General features: G+C 40.5%; 1 protein-coding gene across 3 annotated transcripts in view; it reads right to left on the bottom strand.

Annotated features, from left to right (window-relative positions):
* GTSF1 (gametocyte specific factor 1) overlaps window positions 1-16,308 on the bottom strand; it is an 18,312-nt gene extending 2,004 nt beyond the window's left edge. The window contains exons 1-8 of one of the 3 annotated variants that reach the window (XM_017850929.1): window positions 16,235-16,308; window positions 13,911-13,955; window positions 7,717-7,817; window positions 5,795-5,921; window positions 5,266-5,349; window positions 4,733-4,796; window positions 2,958-3,052; window positions 1,981-2,017 (exon numbers count right to left, since the gene is read on the bottom strand). In XM_017850929.1, coding sequence (XP_017706418.1) covers window positions 2,001-2,017; window positions 2,958-3,052; window positions 4,733-4,796; window positions 5,266-5,349; window positions 5,795-5,921; window positions 7,717-7,817; window positions 13,911-13,926 — 504 coding nt within the window. In that variant the 5' untranslated portion in view covers window positions 13,927-13,955; window positions 16,235-16,308 and the 3' untranslated portion in view covers window positions 1,981-2,000. Of the gene's footprint in view, window positions 1-1,980; window positions 2,018-2,957; window positions 3,053-4,732; window positions 4,797-5,265; window positions 5,350-5,794; window positions 5,922-7,716; window positions 7,818-13,910; window positions 13,956-14,437; window positions 15,307-16,234 lie in introns of those variants that run through there. The other 2 variants (XM_017850930.1, XM_017850931.1) reach the window with 2 other exon arrangements.
* Window positions 16,309-20,605: the final 4,297 nt, after the last annotated feature.

Genomic DNA, 20,605 nt, shown 5'->3' with positions numbered 1-20,605 from the left:
CCCCCCCCCCCCCCCCCCCTTTTTTTTTTTAAAGAGTCAGGGTCTCACTATGTTGCCTAGGCTGGTCTTAAACTCCTGGGCTCCAGCCATCCTCCTGCCTTGGTCTCCCAAAGTGTTGGGATTACAGGTGTGAGCCACTGTGCCCAGCCCTCCCTACTTTTGTTTTGTTTTGTTTTGTTTTTTGAGACGGAGTCTCGCTCTGCCGCCCAGGCTGGAGTGCAGTGGCCGGATTTCAGCTCACTGCAAGCTCCACCTCCTGGGTTTTACGCCATTCTCCTGCCTCAGCCTCCCGAGTAGCTGGGACTACAGGCACCCGCAACCTCGCCCGGCTAGTTTTTTTGTATTTTTTAGTAGAGACGGGGTTTCACCGGGTTAGCCAGGATGGTCTCGATCTCCTGACCTCATGATCTGCCCGCCTCGGCCTCCCAAAATGCTGGGATTACAGGCTTGAGCCACCGCGCCCGGCCCCCTACTTTTGTTTTTTTAAGAGACAAGGTCTCACTGTGTTGCTGAGGCTAGAGTACAGTGGCAATTCACAGGCACAGTCATGGTACACTATATCCTTGATCTCCTGGGCTCAAGTGATCCTCCTGTCTCAGTCTCTCAAGTAGCTGGGATGATAGGTGTATACCACCATACTCAATGTATGCTTTCCTGATGTACCCCAGTGCTGTTGTATCTCTCGTCCTTCTGGGACCAAATCCCATTTTCTGGCTTTCAAACATATTTAACAATTTGACATCAGAATCTACTAGGAAAAATGGCTGGTACCTAGAAGCAACTGATAAGTATTATTGTCTATAGCTAAGGGATGTTAACTTTTAGCATCTCTTTTCTGCTTCTTACCAGAAGAAACATCATGTAGTTTTACTACAAAATGAAACTAACTCACAGATTTATCTGCTTCACTGTTCAGAGAGAATGAACAGACTGGAATGCAAGAGGCCAATTATTCATTAATTCAATAAATATTCACTGAGGGCCTACTAACTCCAAAACAGCTGGGATATAATCCCATTCTCAGGCTTTATAACATTCTCTTTGCCAGAAGCAATGTATCTGGGCAACCTCAGCCAAGACGACATTTGAAGGATCAAACTTGGCTCTGCCACAGGCACTTAGGATAATTTAAAGGCAAGGCTTCATCTGTGCAAAGTGAGAGAGATTTTGGTCTCTTCACATAGATTTTGGGAGGTTCTGCTAAATCAAATACTCAGATAAGATCGACAGTGTAAGACTCTTAGAAACCCAAAACTTTTATTTTTTAAATTTTATTTTAGAGACATAGTCTTACCCTGTGGCCCAGACTGGAGTGCAGTGGTGTGGTCTTGGCTCACACTGCAACCTCTGCCTCCCAGTTCAAGCGATTCTCCTGCCTCAGCCTTCCGAGTAGCTGGGATTATAGGCGTGCACCACCACGCCCGGCTAATTTTTGTATTTTTAGTAGAGACAGGGTTTCACCATGTTGGCCAGGCTGGTCTCCAACTCCTGACCTCAACTGGTCTGAACGCCTCAGTCTCCCAAAGTGCTGGGATTACAGTCATGAGCCACCGTGCCCGGCCAGAAACCCAAAACTTTTAAGTGCTCATTAAAAAGAGTATGAATTTTTTGATGAGTATTAAACTGTACTGCACAGGGAATGAATTGCAGAGCAGTGAAGCACAGCTGTCTGATTAATCTCAGTCCATTAAAAGAGGCATGATAGATCTAGAATGCAACTTTGACTAAAAAAAAAAGGCAATGTGTACTAATGTTAGAGAAAACAACTTGGCATGTTAACAGAATTCTAATTTAACCAGTAAATGCCTATTCATTAGAGTGTAAAGCCGTAACAGAGGCTATATACTTAAAAAACACATGCACACACAAAGCTTTAATTTGATACCATAATCTGAAAGAAAATTGGACCCAAATTGCTTTATGTCCAGTTAAATCTTGCTACCATCTGAAGAGATAGTGAAATAAAACTGAAACACTTACTTGATGAGATAGGTATTCAGTTACTGTGCATTTCCATCTACAAGTAGAAATATTTCAAAATAAATACACCATGCCAATTGAAATTCACTCCATCCCCTATTCTTACTAAATACAAATGACTTACTCCTGGGTATACTGAATTATAATATAAAAGTAGAAGAATTTAATATTAGTAATCAGATTTCATCCAAGGGCATGGGAAGAGAAAATAGACCTTTACCTATCAAGCCTTTTGACATATAATTTGGTGACTTCATGTTTTGGGAAATGCAAGTATCCAGGGAAAAATGTTTTAAAGTGAATCCTCTAGCCACCTAAAAATTAGCTCAAACAGTAGCACAGACTGAAATCAAGAGAATCTGAATCTACGGGCAACATTGGAAAAGAAAGTTTGTATTAAGTAAAAATGACAGTATCTTGGGTGTTCCCTATGTGGAAATTTCATCATGAGGGTAATATGATACAAATTTCGTACTTGTTTACCCAGCATGACCTCTGAAGTCTGGGGAGGACATCTGAATACCATTCTTTATGCTGGTTCTTATGACTTATGACTTTCATTTTCTCTCTACTCATTTCCATTTAGGCCCTCACAATCCAATTTCTGATCCCAATTCTCTACTAATATTATGCCTTGAAAAAAATCAGGGATGACTTCCTCCTAGCCCAAATCATCAACCTTTTTATTGGTTCCCAAATTTTCTCATGGTATTTGATGTCAGTGGTCACCCCATTTTGAAAATATTCTTTTGGCTTCTGTGATCTTACACTTTCCTGTTCATAATTTCTTGCTCCTAACCAGGGTCAGTAGGGTGAACTGAGTAAGGTGCTTAGGGCATAAAATTTAAGGAGGCACTCACTTTAAGGGTCATGGAACACCTTCCAAGGTGTTCAGACTGAACACGTCTGAATAATCAAGATCAACTGTATTTAGCACAATGAAAAGAGTAAAACTATTTTGCCTCTGTTTCACTTACTGTTTTTCCATGGCAAAACATACGGCAGAGATTTGGGAACTCGCATGCCTGAAGCCAGGTTATTCTTATGTTCCGTAACTATATTGCTTGCAGGGCTGCAAAAAGATGAATTTGGCTATGTCGGCAGATCAGTATCATTCAAGCAGGCACACGTAAGATAATCAAAATGTGTTTTTTGTAATTTGGGGAAAAACAACAACCTACATTCATCTGAAATGTAAACACATTTCCATCAAAACATTCCGGCAATTAGAATGATTACCACTTACTTCTCTGGAAAGCTCCCTGTTCTGTACAGGCATTAAGATGGGTCTAACCATTTTCATTTTCTAGAAATTGAGATAAACAGCAATGCCATCTACTGTTCAGCTGTATGACAGGCTCATCAACTCACTCAATAAACATAAGAGATAAAACAAAGTGCTAAGGCAACCAAACCAAAAGCAGCAAATCTTCGACTGAGGTAAAATTAAAAGTTGTAGCCAATGGAATTCATTTTAAGTTTTTCTATCTTAATGCACATAATAGTATACACTTAAAATTATTTACTGACCTCAGTAGTTAAAAAGTAAAAATTTGATAAGCATTCTGTTTGGGGAAAAAAGTGAAGTATAGCATCTTATTCCTTCATTTCCTAAACCAGAAGTATTCTCATTTGGGTTTGAAACTTGATCTTCCAAGGTTTGAGTACTGGTGTTAATGAGAAATAGTTTCATTCATTTTTATTTTATTTAGGACAAGGACTCTTTCTGTCACCCAGGCTGGAGTGCAGTGGCATGATCATGGCTCACTGCAGCCTCGATCTCCTGGGCTTAAGTGATCCTCTGGTCTCAGCCTCCCAAGTAGGTGAGACTATAGACATCCACCACCATGCCCAGCTTATTTTGTTTTTTAAAAATTTTTTGTAGCGACAGGATCTCACTGTGTTGCTCATGTTGATCTTGAACTCCTGGCCTCAGTGATCCTCCCACCTTGGCCTCCAGTCATGAGCTACTCTGTGCCTGGCCAGAAATCTTCTAGTTGTCAGTTAGAGCTGGGCATGATGGCTCAGGCTTGTAATCCCAACATTTTGGGAGGCAGAGTGAGGAGGATCACTTGAGGCCAGGAGTTTGAGACCAGCCTGGGCAACATAGTGAGACCTTGTCTCTGCTAAAAATAAAGAATTAGCTAGGTGTGGTGGTGGGTCCCTGTAGTCCTTGCTATTTGAGAGGCCCAGGGGGATTGCTTGAGCCCAGGAGGTAGAGCCTGCAGTGAGCCATGATCATGCCATTACACTCCAGCCTGGTCAACAGAGTCCCTGTCTCTAAAAAAATAAATTGGATATAAAATCAGTGGGAAGAAGAGATGCATATTCTTTCCTAATAGGTACTCTGGATTTTCCAATCTCAAATAAAGAATTTTAAGACTACTTTTCCTTATACACTAGTTACCTAAAGTAAAAATGATCCAAGTGGTATAGTGGGAGAATTTTTTCAAAGCATTAAAATAATGTAAACCTAGCAAAAAACATAACTAAGACACATGAAAGTCTGGGGCCACTGTTTCCCTTGCTAAACGATAATGTATTTTTGTATCTCTAAATGATTGGCACAAAGCACATGACCTTTTTATGAATCAAGGAATAAATATGAAAAACGACAAAACAATATCTAGACTAAACTACCATCAAGGAATATCGTTAAAGAAAGTGATCAATTCATGTTCCAGTGGCTTCTCTCGGTAACAGAACACCCTGATTTTGGGAGGCCATGCTGGGTTGAGACCATTTCATTTACCTGTTATTGTCAGAATAGTGAGTTGTGCCCCAGACAAATGGGGTGCTGGTCTGTTCCCACAAATCTGTCAAAGGAAGCAAAACATAGTTTGTGGTACTACTAGATAAGACACCAGCAGTTCATGTTGGTTGAATTTATAAGATGGGAAATAATACACCTACGTTTTGCAGAAGCAAGTAAAAATTGATCAAGTACCCTGCCTAAGTGACACAGTAGCAAGAATTTAATTGAAGGATATAAACACAAGCAACATAAATAATAATAAACGTGCCTAGTAACAATCAAACACAGATGGTACAACACAATTTATGGAAAAAAACAGATGTAAAGAAGTGCTTTTTCCAATCAAGAGGGATCGGCTGTTCCACGTGTCTGCACAGTGATACAAATGTGCTCGTTTTGGGGCCCAATAAAAATAATAAGGCATTCTGAACAACATGGTATGTTCATAAAAAAGGAAAATCTTCCTTCTGTCTTAAGCAAATGACTTGAGATTTAGACATTGTGAAGAAAAAGATGTAGAGGCAGCTCACCTTTATCCCAGTCTTCATCACAAGGAGGGCACTGCCAAGGGCTCTCAGCCAGAGTCTCTTGTCTAAGGCTTCTGGTTTGGTTGACTGTAAGACAATAAAGATTGGACATAAGAGGGGGATATTGCCAAGTTATTGTGTTCAAAGGGGCTAGCAGCTTAAAAAGTTGCAGGGTAGCCTGTTGGGTCTTTATTTCTGAAAAATGGATAGTATAAAAGCTAAACAGAGGGATCTTATCTCTTTGCTGACAGAAGAAAGAAAAGCAGAAACAAAAATGTTTACCATATTTATGGCAATAAAATATTTATTTTTAGATGAATTATTAGTAAAATGAACTAGGCTGTTTAGGAGAGAAAACAGTATGACATGTACAATCTGAAAACCTATTGCTGCCATGATACAAATCTCAAAGGTGGAAAAGTATTGTTCTTCTGAAACAATGAAAGCCAAAAATCAAGCCAACAACGTAGCATAATACAAATCTGAAGGAGCTACCCTCTAGTACTGAAACATTTGAGATAGTGAGTCTTACCAACATCTTGCTCAATACAACTTCTGTCATCACAGCTTGAGATATGATGACTAATTTCAGCTCGAGGAACCTGGTGGCGAGCATTGAAGGGACAAGTAGCCAATTTGCTTGCAACATCAGGATGATTCTGTGGAACCAAAATTAAGGGATCTGTTAGTTCTTTGAATCTCTTAAAGTCAACGGGGAGTAGCTAAGCCTTATTCTACAAACGCCTCTCCTAAATTTCCTCAATAAACTTCTGGCTTAACTATAACAAACTCATAGTAAAAAACTAAGAGGGAATTATTTATTGTTCTTACAGACAATGACTTCAAAATCATCGAAACATAAGTCTTTTTGTTATGATTGTAGAGACTGACAACACAGATATTGGGGTTTAAGTGCTTTATGTAGAGCTAAACAATGAATTTAGGATTGGGTATTTGAACAATATCTTTCCCTGCTGTTTATTTCTCAGAGTCACATGATTCAGGCAGCACAGCCCGTAATGAGAGAGCTCTCTGGATGTCTTTGAAAGCTGATATTCAGGATGAATAGTAACACTAAAATACACTCTGAGTCTGCATTGCAGTAGTGTCCCTGCCATTGCAATACAATAGTGCTGGAAAATAGCTGTTGGAAGGGAGCTGCAGAAGAGGCAAACCAATGATTTTTCAGATTAACACAGTGACGCTTACTTAAAGTAATGATGCCTGAAATGAATCTCTGAACAATTTGACCTTTATTTCAGCTATTTCACTAGGGAAAAATCCAAATGATAGAGTCTACTTTGCTGACCAAGTTCCTTATTTTAAAACAAAACAAAGGGTTTAGTATCACCTATATCCTATGGCAAATATACCAGCAATTAAGAAATTTATTAGGAAAAGAAAAGATACGTCATAAATGAAACTTGAAAAAGTAAAAAATAATTATGAAGCAGGGAGAAGGCTGGAAAAATATGTAGGTGTGAGAAACTTGCAGGCATCTCCATCATTTTCATAAGTGATATCAGGCATTCAGTACAAAGGTTTTGTGGCCAAAGATTAAGAACATTAGAAGAGGGGAGTTATGATAGTGTCTTTTTTTTTTTTTTTACCACTTGGCTCCATTTGGGAAATGTCTGAGAGCCTAGAGGGGACAACGTGGTAGTGGTATCTGCTGATCCATACTCTCCAGGTTTAATGTTAAGGGATACTTGCTCTCAAGATTAAAAGGAGCTGGAGAAATAACAAAGATAAATTATGTTTCCAGGATTACAAGTACTTTTCAAAGGATGTTAAAGCTGAATTGTATGCAGTTTGGATTAAATACCTCAATTGCTTTCCAAGCATAAATTCTAGCAGAATTTTGGCTTCTGTATCAGCATTCTAACAACATTGTCAAAATGTCTCAATTAATGTAGCATGAAAGTAGTTTATATCAGCTAAGTCTATACAAGAGTGACCAGAAAGAAAATCCTTATTATTTTTTTAAAGATGTTTATTGTTGAAACTTGGAGATAGTTATTTTAGGAATAATTTTCTTGGGCTAACTTCTTAGCTGTTTAAGCTCTAAAATTTCTAAACAAAATAATCAGAAAAAGTGAATTATAGCACTCAATCATTGTTAGGCCGATGAATACATCAAATTTACAAGATAGGCGGGATTTCTCATTGTTAGCAAATATTAGTCTGTTTTACAAAGGGTGAGAAGACTCTAGAGATGCTATTTATAAAGGGTTCTTTGTCACTAGTTAATGGGAAGAAAACCAAAACAAGAAAAAATTTATCTTAAGGAATGAACAAATGCCTTTCTATAAATGTTGGTATTTAAGAGAGGTAGATTCCTAAAACAATTCTGGCAATCAATTAAAACATTTATGATAAAATTATTTGATGTTTATAAAATACGGCCTTTTAAAAGAACTCAGGAGGGCGTCAGAGGGCAAATTATGACCCTACCTTTCTGCACTTGATAAGATGATAAGGAAACCTGCAAGCCCTGATTTGATGGTTTTTGTCATAGGGGCATTGCAATAGCTTCTCAGGGTCCAGGGAGTCAGCTGAAAGAGAGAAGTATTTCAGTAGGTAAAACGATAACAGGCTCTTGTAAAACTACAGCATTCCAGGCACACTGGATTTTTTCAAGAGACTGTAATAATAGAACAATATAGTCTAAAGAAAACTTGGATTAAAAAAAGGGTGACTACACATTTAAAATATTTCTGAATCTTAGTAAGTTCAGCAGAATCAGAAATCTCAGGATGAAGTCTCAGTTTCATATTGAATTGAACATAGTGCTTTCATTGCTGGTTACTCTTATTACAGAACAAAAAGTTAAATAAAATGCCATCCTCTTTTTCTTTTCTAAAAGTGCTAATTCAGGGTTATTCCTATTCTCTAGCTATTCTATCTAGAGCCTCCCAACTAGTATGCTGAAGTTGAAATGGATTGCTGGTGTGCTAATACACTGATTTGGGGGCCCACTGCTAGTTCAAGCCATCCCTCACCCCCCATTTCCACAGGCAAGTTGGGGGTAGTTAATCCCCTTCACTAGCATTTCATCTATCACTAGTATCCCCTGACACAAAAAAAGTTGGTAAGCACTGCCCTATATCAGTTATGTTTTGTGGAAGCTTGAAAAATATTAGTGGATAGAAGATTTCTTTTTCATCTGTTTGCTTTAACTTACTCCTATAAGTAATTCCCAATCTCAGTTACTCTAATTACCTCTCAAATGAAACCAATACTGTTATCAGACAGGTAGTTTTTACTTTTCATACTGTGGAACACAGGTGAGAACAAAATAGAGAATTCTTTAATCTAGTGACTACTACATTAGCCAGCTAAAAAAATAGAACAATGTGCAAAAACAGAACCTCCTGAGGTTAAGACAACTGCAGACATATGGAACTGCTGCGTGAAAGAAAGCCCCTAAACTATAAAATGCTATTTAAAACAACCCTTAGGCTATACAAGATGCCCAGGCTGAGCCCCAAATTTTAACAAGCCTGGTTAAGGAAGGGAAATTAAATGGTTAAGCACATTCTGGTATATTATGAAGACAAGAGGCAACCTAATAAATTGCTCTTGCCACCCCTGAAGGCAATGATAAAAGTGAAATAAGATAAACAATTCACATTTGATAAGAAGCTTATAAACCAGGAGACTGCTATGAAAATCAGAAGCCAGTGGGGAACTGAAACAGACAGTTTCACTGGAAGAGTGGTAAACATGGAATAAATTGCTAACCATGATCGTGATGCAAATGAGCCAGAAAGGTGACTTGAAGGACAGAATGAATAGGAAGGAACAGTCTTAAAGGACAGGCAGGCTTATTATGCCAACCAGGCTCTTCTTGACCAGCAATGTTTTCATATTTCTGAAGCTTCAGGACAACCAGGGAGAATTTACAGATGAAATTCTTGTTAGTTTCCCCTCCTTTAATCCATCCCCATCACTAGCAAATGTTAGGCCATGTCAGCAGCTGATAGACTGGATGGTACCTTATGATTCATGTATATTATACTGTCCACATAGTAGCATATGTCAGAGTTGATAATGAGAGCTTCTCATTGTAATGCTTTACTTCCTGGTTTCCAGCAATTTAGGTCAACTTTAATCTGGCTTTCTAAATTAAAAAAATTTTTTTTTATTTAAAAATCTGTTTTTTTTTTTTTGTTTTGTTTTGAGACAGAGTCTTGTTCTGTTGCCCAGGCTGGAGTGGCTCACTGTAACCTTCACCTCCCGGGTTCGAGCAATTCTTGTGCCTCGGCCCCTGGAGTAGCTGGGACAAAATCTTTTATTGTGATTAAAACACATATAAAATTTACCATGTTAACGATTTTTAAGTATACAGGTTCAATAGTGTAAAGTATTAACATATTCCCATTGTTGTGCAACTAGTCTCCGAAAGTTTTTTGTTTTACTAAACTGAAACTCTATACCCATTAAATATCAGCTCTCCATTCCCCACCCCACCCCAGCTCCCGGCAACCACCATTCTACTTTTTTGTTTTGGTGAGTTTGACTAGATACATCATATATGTGAAATCATAGTCTTTTTCTTTTTGTGACTAGCCTATTTCATTTAGCCTAAGGTCCTCAAGGTTTATCCATGTTATAGCATGTGACAGAATTTCCTGTACTTTTTCTTTTTTTGAGACAGAGTCACCCAGGCTGGAGTGCAGTGGCATGATCTTGGCCCACTGCAACCTCCACTGCCTGGGTTCATGCGGTTCTCCTGCCTCAGCCTCTTGAGCAGCTGGGATTATAGGTATCTGCCACCACGCCCAGCTAATTTTTGTATCTTTAGTAGAGATGGGGTTTCATCATGTTGGTCAGGTTGGTCTTGAACTCCTGACCTCAGGTGATCCGCCCACCTCAGCCTCCCCAAGTACTGGGATTACAGGTATGAACCACCACGCCCGGCCATTTCCTGTATCTTCTATCTTGCAATTTGCTTTTTTTTCTTTTCACTTAATGTATCTTGGAGTTCCTTCCAAGTCAGTACACACAAGAAATATTTCATTGCTGCATATGGATGTACCAAATTTTTAACTGATTTTCTTATGAATGGACATTTAGGTTGTTTCCAGATTTTACTTTTTTTTGAGACAGAGTTTCATTCTTGTTGCCCAGGCTGGGGTGCAATGGTGCAATCTCGGCTCACTGCAACCTCCGCCTCCTGAGTTCAAGCGATTCTCCTGCCTCAGCCTCTCAAGTAGCTGGGATTACAGGTGCTTGTCACCATGCCTGGCTAATTTTTTTGTATTTTTAGTAGAGACTGGCCAGGTGGGTCTCGAACTCCCGACCTCAGGTGATCCACCTGCCTCAGCCTCCCAAAGTGCTAGGATTACAATCTCCCAAAGTGAGCCACTGCGCCTGGCCCAGTTTTTACTATTATATACAATGCTGTGACTAACAATCTGGTTTATTCTTCTTTGTGCATGTATGAGTATTTTTCTTTGAGACATGGTCTCACTCTGTTGCCCAGGGTGGACAGTGCAGTGGTGTGTTCTTGGCGCACTGCAACCTCTGCTTCCTGGGTACAAGTCATTCTTGTGCCTCCAACCCCCAAGTAGCTGCGATTACAGGCACACCTGTCTAATTTTTTGTGTTTTTAGTAGAGACAGGGTTTTGCCATGTTGGTCAGGCTGGTCTTGAACTCCTAGCCTCCTGTGATCTGCCCACCTCAGCCTCCCAAAGTGCTGGGATTACAGGCATGAGCCACCGTGCCCAGCCAATGTATGATTATTTCTCTTTGATATACACCTAAGAGTATTGCATTGAAGTGTCTGTGCATTAAAAGTTGTAATAAATACTATCAAACTGCTCTACAAATTTATGTCTGGCTTCTTGGGAATATAATTTACTTTGGTAAACAAAGTAGGTCTATTTGACAAGCTTCCTCTAAAAGCACAGACTCAGCTGTTACTCATATTTGGGTAGGGACCAGAACCCATGGTGAGAAATGGAGGAAACTTCATGGAAATAAGGAACTATGCCTGACAAAAGTATCATCAGCTAAGAGGTACAGTTCAAAGAGAGAAGACAGAGATGTTCAGGAATCTATAAGATTAAGCTGGAAATCCAGGTCAATTTGGGAAAATATAGTCTAAGGCAGTGTTTCTCAAACTTTAACTTAACTCTCCAGGTGTTACATCACTTAGGGACTGTGTTAAAGTGCTGATTCTGATTCAGCAGGTCTGGGATGAGGCCTGTGATTGTCCATTTCCAACACACTCACAGGTGATATTTAAGAAAAAAAAAAGTGGCTGAAAAAAAGTAGCGAAGAACTAAGAGACAGAAAGGGGAGATGTTGTTTTCTAATTTAATAGAGAGTAGTATGCTTCCAAGAATAAGTATATACATATACCATACAGGGACTTCACATTCTTTTTTCTTTTAATTTTTTTGAGACGGAGTTTCAGTCTGTCGTCAGGCTGGAGTGTACTGGCGTGATCTTGGCTCACTGCAACCTCCACCTCCTGGGTTCAAGCAATTCTCCTGGCTCAGCCTTCCAAGTAGCTGAGACTACAGGTGCATGCCACCAGGCCCAGCAAATTTTTGTATTTTTAGTAGAGGGTTTCACTATGTATTTTTAGTAGAGGGTTTCACTATGTTGGGAAGGATGGTCTCGATCTCTTGACCTTCACTATGTTGGGAAGGATGGTCTCGATCTCTTGACCTTGTGGTCCACCTGCCTTGGCCTCCCAAAGTGCTGGGATTACAGGCATGAGCCAACACGCCCAGCCTTCTTTTTTCTTTTCAAGAGACAGGGTAGGCAGGGCGTAGTGGCTCATGCCTGTAATCCCAGCACTTTGGGAGGCTGAGGTGGATGGGTCACTTGAGGCCAGGAATTCTAGACCAGCTTGGCCAACATGGCGAAACTCCATCTTTACTAAAAATATAAAAATTAGACAGGCATTGTGGCATGCACCACCTGTAGTCCCAGCTATTTGGGAGGCTGAGGCAGGAGAATCGCTTGAATCCAGGAGGCAGAGGTTGCAGTGAGCTGAGATCACATCACTGCACTCCAGCCTGGGTGACAGAGTGAGACTCCTTCTCAAAAAAAAAAAAAAAAAAAAAAAAAAAAAAAAAAAAAAAAGAGAGAGAGAGAGAGAGAGAGACAGGGTCTTGTTCTGTCACCCAGTTTGGGGTGCAGTGGTGTGATCATAGCTCTCTGTAACCTCTTAACTCCTAGGCTCAAGTGATTCTCCTGCCTCAGCTGCCTGAGTAGCTGGGATTACATGCATGAGCCACTGCACCTGGCTCAGGAATTTCACATCTTAAATAAAAACACTTTAAGAAAGCTGGGTGTGGTGGCTCACGCCTGTAATCCCAGCACTCTGGGAGGCTGAGGCACGCAGATCACGAGGTCAGGAGTTTGAGACCAGCATGGCCAACATGGTGAAACCTCGTCTCTACAAAAATACAAAAATTAGCTGGGCATGGTGGCAGGCGCCTGGAACCCCAGCTACTCAGGAGGCTGAGGCAGAAGAATCGTTTGAACCCAGGAGGTGGAGGTTGCAGTGAGCTGAGATTGCGCCACTGTACTCCAGCCTGGGTGGCATAGCAAGACTCTGTCTCAAAACAAAACAAAAAACACAAAAAAAAAACTTTAAGAAAAATTAAGGGGCAGGGGATCCCTTTTCTCAAAAGTGTGGTCCTCAGATCAGCATCACCTGGTAACTTGTTAGAAATGCAAATTCTCAGATACCAGACCTTTTGAATTAGAAATTCTGCAGGTGGGACCCAGCAATCTGTTTCAACAAGCTTTCCAGGTGATTCTGCTACATGCTAAAGTTTGAGAACCACTGTGTTCTAGATATTTCATAAAGATTATTTCTAAGTAGTTTCTGTATTTTGGAGATACAGCTCTCCACCGGACTCTTCCTAGAGGGTAGAATGGGACTGAAATATCCTTTAGTTGGGATTTTTAATTATAATGAGATTCTGAACAAGACAGCAAAGTAGGAAGAAATAGTAGGTACTGTTGACAAGTTTTATCCACGGGCATAAACTCAGATATTTCTCAAATTTGGTCAGAACCTAGACATCAGAGCCTGTGGTATCACGTAGGGCACTAGGTGTAAACAATATAGAAGACTCTGGTTCTGACTCTGTCCCTAACTATGCAAACTTGGGCAAATTAATCTAGGTTCTATTTTCTTTGTTGTAATAAATGATTTTTCAAGTCCCTTTTGGTTCTACGCTGTATGATTCCAGGTGCTGACTCCGCTTTGATTTCTGGGGCCATCTAAAGTTCGTGGATCACTTGAGAAATAGAATCCTTCCCAGATTTCTTATCCTAAAAACTAATGTACATCAACATTATTATATAAGTATATTACTCCTCAAAATAGAAAGAAGTTACTATCCCTGTGTCATACATACAAGAAGGTGAAGTCCTGCTTCATTTAATAGTTTAATAAAGGTGTCCTAACTGTGGCCTTTTCAAAGCTTTATGACTTCTCATACCTCTTTTCTGAATTTTCATGTACCTTATTTCAAATTTGGGTAATACTATACAGACTTTTCCTCCTCAGCAGCTGAGAAGTCTGACTTTTTCCCACATACTAAAAGTCTTGTCAGATATAAAACTATATGTAAATGATTTAACTTATTTTCTAAAAGCAACAAGGAGTACATACTGTAAGTTTCTTCCATGATGGAAATGAAGGAGCTGAATCCAAGGGCTGGAAAAAACAAAAGTGTGGTTCAGGAAATCAGAAATAAAATGTACCAAAACGTAACCCTAAGAAGTGGAGTCACTTCTGGATTTGAAACTACCCAAGTTCAATATAAGAAGCCCTTACTTTCCCCACTTCCCCCGATCTTTTCTCCTCTTTAAAGCATACTTCTTGGAATCATTTCAACATCATGGCCTAATTCACATTCTTGGAATAAATTCTAGGGCCTACCAAATAGTTAAGAAAAACCAAATATGACTCCTATAGTTCAAATTTAAGCTGTATTTGGGTGACAAGATGTCTACCTTAAGTGCTATTACTTAAGTGCCTGTCACTGTTTAGCATCTATTAGGGTTTGACACTATTAATATAATATTAATTATAATATAAATATTAATATAATATTTAACATTGGAGGGGGCAAGTCAAGACCACAAGAATATTGTCATTTAAACTTATGCATAAGGGCCGGGCGTGGTCACTCACACCTGTAATCTCAGCACTTTGGGAGGCTGAGGCAGGAGGATCACTTGAAGACAGGAGTTTGAGACTAGCCTGGCAACAAAGCAAGACTATGTCTCTACAAAAAACAAAACAATCCCCCCACCCCAAAAACAAACAAACAAAAAAACAAACTTAGCCAGGCATGGGGGCATGTGCCTGTAGTCCCAGCTACTCAGGAGGCAAAGGCAGGAAGATCGCTTGAACCCAGGAGCTATGAGGTTCGTGCCACTGCACTCTGGCCTGGGCAATGGAGTGAGATTCTGTCTTTAAAAAAAACAAACAAAAAAACCCTTATACATAAACACAGAAATAGTGTTCTATTATAAAGCTTTCCTCTTGGGTTCTTAAAAATACAGATAGGCAGGTTATCAGTCTTGTTCCTCTCTAGGACCTGGAAATGCTGGAAGTCTTTGATAGACAGTATACACTTAACCCTTCCAATATGATTGGAAACACTAGTTCACCATTTTCATGACTTTTCTTAAACATGATCGGGAAGGGCCACACTGACATTGTCCCTTTTTCTAGTGAGGTTTCACCTCCTCTCGTCCCAATATTCAGTGCTAAAGTGGCAATACTTTAAGCTTCTCCAATTAATACTCATTCCCTCTATGCACTGAGGGAAAATCTCTGAATGTTAGGACTCAAGAACTGTCCATATTATGGATAACAGAGTCACAAGAGAACAAATCTGTAACAAGAATGTGAAAGATTAAAAGAGAAATGGTTTCATAGTTTGAATCCTCTTCTATTAGAAATCTCTTCTATTGAACACCGAGACTAAATAAATTTATTATTGTGGGAAAAACCTAAATGTATATAAAACCATCCCCATAGGAAACTTCTGAAAATTGTCTGTCTCTAGAGCATGCTCTCCTTTGGCCCCTCACACAGTTCTACACTCCTCACAACTCCCCCCACCCCCATTCTATGACATAAGCAGCTTTGGAACCTATGATAGGAAATACAAGTAATCAGCTAGAACTCTAGTTTTTTTTGCTGCAGAGCCCATTTGTTAATGACAATCATTAGTGAATTTGTCTTAAAAATATTTTCCATGTTTATGTTTGGATCAAGAAACCCCACCGTCTTTTTGGACATGTTTCACTTATACATAGTTACTTCATACTTTTTCATTAAAAATAAGAGTTTTGGAAGGAAGAACCAAGTATGTTTCTTGATTTTAAGTGATGAGCACCAGATTCAGCAGCTTGTAGGAAGCCAACCTATTCTTTCCGGACAAAAGGACGAATTACAGTACACTGGGGCACTGGAATTCACAGTACTATCACTTAGCCATGTCCGTTTTAAGTATCTTCCGCATCAAACTGTTAACAGGGGATTCTTTACCTTTTCCCTACTACTAGATCACGGTGAAACAGACAAGCTACACGGAAGCAATCAAGTTTAGCGGGTGGATGTAGTCGGCGGCTATTGGTTAAACGCTTAACAGAATTCCGGGCCTTAGTAAAAGAATCATTTTTCTTCCTTTAAACAGCAGCAACAACAACAACAACAACAAAATCACAGATTTAATCAATGAGACTAAATAAGAGAAAGTGATGGAGGTGGTTAACTTAAAAAGAACGTAGAAAAGGCGCCAAGAAGGCCCTCGAGTGGGCGATGCAGCGAAACCGGCTGGTAGCCAAAATAGCTGCACTGAGAGCCCACAAGGCTGTAGGCTACTGGCAGAAAAGGGAAAAGAAAATATTAGAAGGTGAAGGTATCCCTGTACGCAAAAGAGGAATTGCTTAGGGGCGCCCAGGGATGCCTTTCCTTACCTCGGTGGACACACACCTTCCTCACAGTCACCTTCCTCCCACGCACTCCCCAGCAACGGTCACTTCCGGCGCGTAACGTTGGGAGGTGGGGCGGGGGGGCCGGCACTTCCTGTGATTGGCAGCCTCGGCTCTAGCCAAGTGTGGGGTCGGGGACTCAGCTGTGGAGCTCACTTGTGAGCCCCTAGGGTCAGCTCCCAGATGACCCTTTCCCACTAGGATCTCCTCCTTGGGCACCCTGTCCTTGGGCGTATCCTCCCCTGGCCCCCAGAACAACGGTGGCCTTGAGAGGGTGGAGCTTGCATTTCTTTCCCCGGGTTTTGTGGTGGCCATCTTAGAAAAGGCAGATGAGCACTTAGAAATGGGCAGCTGGGATTACCTTAGGAGTTGAAGACCAGCCTGGCCAACATGGTGAAACCTCATCTCTACTGAAAATACAAAAATTAGCTGGGCGTGGTGGCGGGCGCCCGTAATCTCAGCTACTCGGGAGGCTGAAGCAGGAGAATTGCTTGAACCTGGGAGGCGGAGGTTGCAGTGAGCCAAGATCGCACCATTGCACTGCATCCTGGGCCACAGACTGAGACTCCGTCTTAAAAAAAAAAAAAAGGAAAAGAAATGGGCACCTGAGGGAATGGGACTGATGGAACTGGTTAGAGTTGGGGAGCTGCCTAGAAAGAAGCCTTGTTTGTGGAAGTTGTCTAGATAGAAAGGTAATTTAGATTTTGAGGGAAGAGAAGAGGAATTATAAAGGAGATAGGCAGTACAGCCACAAAACAATCACCAAGGACAGGAATTTTGTGTCTGGCTGTTCTTGTTTAGAATGTGTTGTAAAATCCCAAAATTCAAAAGGCACTAACTATCTGAGAATGCTTGATAGGATGATGGTTGTTGCTGTCTGATGAAAGCGAGTTTTAGAGTTGGGGAGAGAGCTCAATGAAGAGTTGGAGAGGACAAGAAGGCTGGAAGGTTACAACTTGATAATGGAAAAACCAAACGTAATGTGAGGCTTTGTTCTGGGGAAAAAAAGTGTAAGCTGCAGTTCTTGTCCCCACAGTGCTTAGAAAAACGAGTCTCAAAGTGGATGAAAGGTTTAATAGTACAAAAGATGCCAAAAAAAGTGGTAGAGACTGTAAATTCCTGTAAGGAAAAAAATTGATGGAGCCTGAAATGACCTGGGAAGGCATTATAGAGAAAAGGAACTTGTGGCCTTTGAAGGTTACACAAAAAAAGGAAGGCATTGACACTACAAGTAGATCTGGTGGTAATATTTTTCAAAACCAAGAAGTAAAAGATGTGACAAAACATTCTGTGCTGTTCAAGGTGTAGGAGGCAGTCTGGGAGATTAGTCTGGGTGTTGAAATACTGGGATTTCTACAGCATTTCAGTGGTGTAGAGCCCAAATAGGACTTGAGAGGACTATCCTGACAAAAACTGAATGTAGCTTTAGTAAAAATGATCAGTGGGGCATTTTCTTTTTCTTCTTTTTTTTTTTCGAGATGGAATCTCGCTCTGTTGCCCGTGCTGGAGTGCAGTGGCGTGATCTCGGCTCACTGCAACCTCCGCCTCCTGGGTTCAAGTGATTCTCCTGCCTCAGCCTCCTGAGAAGCTGGAACTACAGGCATGCACTACCACGCCCGGCTTTTTTTTTTTTTTTTTTTAATAGTAGAGACGGGGGTTTCACCATGTTGGCCAAGCTGGTCTCAAACTCTTCACCTCAAGTAATCTGCCTGCCTTGGCCTCCCAGAGTGCTGGGATTACAGGTGTGATCCACTGCGCCAGGCAAGGGACATTTTCGTTTTACATGATTAATTTGTGAGTGTCTATTGTTGTTACTCCCTCTGCCTCCCACCTCCTTTTTTTCCTACTAGAATAGTTTGCTCCACAGCCATCAGTTCAGATTAAGATACTAAAAAGAACCAAGTGTTGATGGAAGCCAGGCTCAAGCCATTCTTATAGGCTAGTGGTTCTTAATCTTGTCTGCACCTTAGAATCATCTGGGGAGCTTTTAAGACATATGCCAACTTCCCATCCCAGACCAATTAATGTGAAAGAGCCAGATATTTATTTTTAAAAACCTACCCAGATGATTTTAATGTGTAGCCAGGGCTGAGAACAACTGACCTAGGCATTGTTTTGAAATTTAAAAAGCCATTCTTTCACCGGATGGCCTGGATGATTCATACGAAGGAGGAGCAAACAAAGCGCTTTGCGAAAGAGAATTGCTAAGAAGGAAAGCTTCATTGCAAGCTTAGCACTAAGCATTTTAGAAAAAGTTGTTTTGGCAAATCAGTTTTAGATTGTTAGGAAATATTTTATAACAATTTTCATGATATCCTAAACCTCTGAATTTATCACGATATCATTAATGCAGATTGGTGGGGCCAGTGTGATTTGAAATGAAATATTTTTTCAGGCTTTACATTGCAGTAATCTGGTGAAATTGTTGACACTGTTACTGTGACTCATAAATACTTTTTATTCAGATACTGGCAGATTGGAATTTCTGAGGAAGAAAGAGCTAAGGGCTTGGGAGGATAAGGGAATGGGTACCAAACCAGAATCCAAAGTCAGGCTTCACTGCATTCAGTGGTAATGTCTTGTCAGGATGACGGGATCCTCAACTGATAATGCTGTTTCATTTAGCACCTGTGAGTAAGCCCACCAACTTTCAGACAAGCAAAAATCAAACCTGTTTTCAATGGTGATTTTGAAATAAAATGCACCACACATCTATTCTTTCTATTCTTAAGTGCTTTGTTAATTCCTTTCTAACCCATAAATTTTCTGCTTTTTGTGAGGTCCCTGCTGAGCTTTCTTTTAGACTGGTTTTCCAGCCAGGTTGATCATATTTGAAAAGGAAAAAAACAAAACAATGAGACAAGGCGTTTTATACAAGGGTCATTCTAGGAGCGATTGGGAATTAATACCCTAAACTGAATCTGATCTGTGCTGATTCTACCTGTGTATATACCAGAATTTACCTCTAAATGGTGTGTGTGTGTGTGTATACTTTTTTTTTTTTTTTTTTGAGACGGAGTCTCGCTCTGTCGCCCAGGCTGGAGTGCAGTGGCCGGATCTCAGCTCACTGCAAGCTCCGCCTCCCGGGTTTACGCCATTCTCCTGCCTCAGCCTCCCGAGTAGCTGGGACTACAGGCGCCCGCCACCTCGCCCGGCTAGTTTTTTGTATTTTTTAATAGAGACGGGGTTTCACCATGTTAGCCAGGATGGTCTCGATCTCCTGACCTTGTGATCCACCCGTCTCGGCCTCCCAAAGTGCTAGGATTACAGGCGTGAGCCACCGCGCCCGGCCGTGTGTGTGTATACATTTTTTGTAGAGATCGGGGGTGGGGATCTCACTATATTGTCCAGGCTGGTATCGAACTGCTGGCCTCAAGTGATTCTCCCACCTCAGCCTCCAGAGTTGCTGGGATTACAGGTGTGAGCCACCACCCCCAACCACCTATAGATTATATTCTTAGAATTAATAATAGTTGGCTGGGTGCGATGGCACATGCCTGTAATCTCAGCACTTTGGGAGGCTGAGGTGGGTGGATCGATTGAACTCAGGAATTTGAGAGCAGCCTGGGCAAGATGATGAGACTCTGTCTCTCTAAATACAAAAATTAGCTAGGCCTGGTAGTGGGTGCCTATAGTCACAGCTACTCGGGAAGCTGAGATGGGAGGATTCCTTGAGCCCAGGAGGTCAAGACTGCAGTGAGCTGAGTTTGCAGTTCATTGTGGAGTGCAGCACTGTACTCCAGACTGGGCGACAGAGTAAGACTCTGTTTCAAAGAAGAAAAATGTAAAACAAAAGAATTAATATAGTAAAAATAAAATATCTGAACTAATGAGTAAATAGATCTATTCTCTTAGTTATTGGAAAAAACTCTTTGTTAGGAAAATAGTTTTCTCAGATTTTAGAATTGAAGGAATTCCAGTAGTCCTTGAAGTTCTTTAGAAACTTTCAGTTTTCAGACAACCTTAATAAAACTTAAACTTTCACCCATCAAAAGACCAAAATACATTTTTTTGTTTCTGGCTTCGGTTTTATCAAGTCCTGGTTCTCTCATCTAATTATTAATTAATTAATTATTTTTTCTCTCATCTAATTATGATTTCTGTTTGGCAGTTGAGAGTATAATTAAAATGGAAAAATTCTTCAATAAATTCAGTTGCAAATTCTTTCAAAATGAGGGTTCAGCTGGGTGTGGTGGCTCACACCTGTAATCCTAACACTTTAGGAGGCCAAGACGGACAGATGACCTGAGGTTGGGAGTTTGAGACCAGTCTGGTCAACATAGTGAAACCCCATCTCTACTAAAAATACAAAAAAAAAAAAAAAAAAAAAAAAAAAAAAATAGCCGGGTATGGCGC

The sequence above is a fragment of the Rhinopithecus bieti genome, unplaced genomic scaffold, assembly GCF_001698545.2.
Source record: "Rhinopithecus bieti isolate Rb0 unplaced genomic scaffold, ASM169854v2 scaffold_33474, whole genome shotgun sequence".
Lineage (NCBI taxonomy): Eukaryota > Metazoa > Chordata > Mammalia > Primates > Cercopithecidae > Rhinopithecus > Rhinopithecus bieti.
The sequence above is the reverse complement of the archived record's forward strand: the minus strand, read 5'-3'. Positions and strand labels throughout refer to the sequence as shown.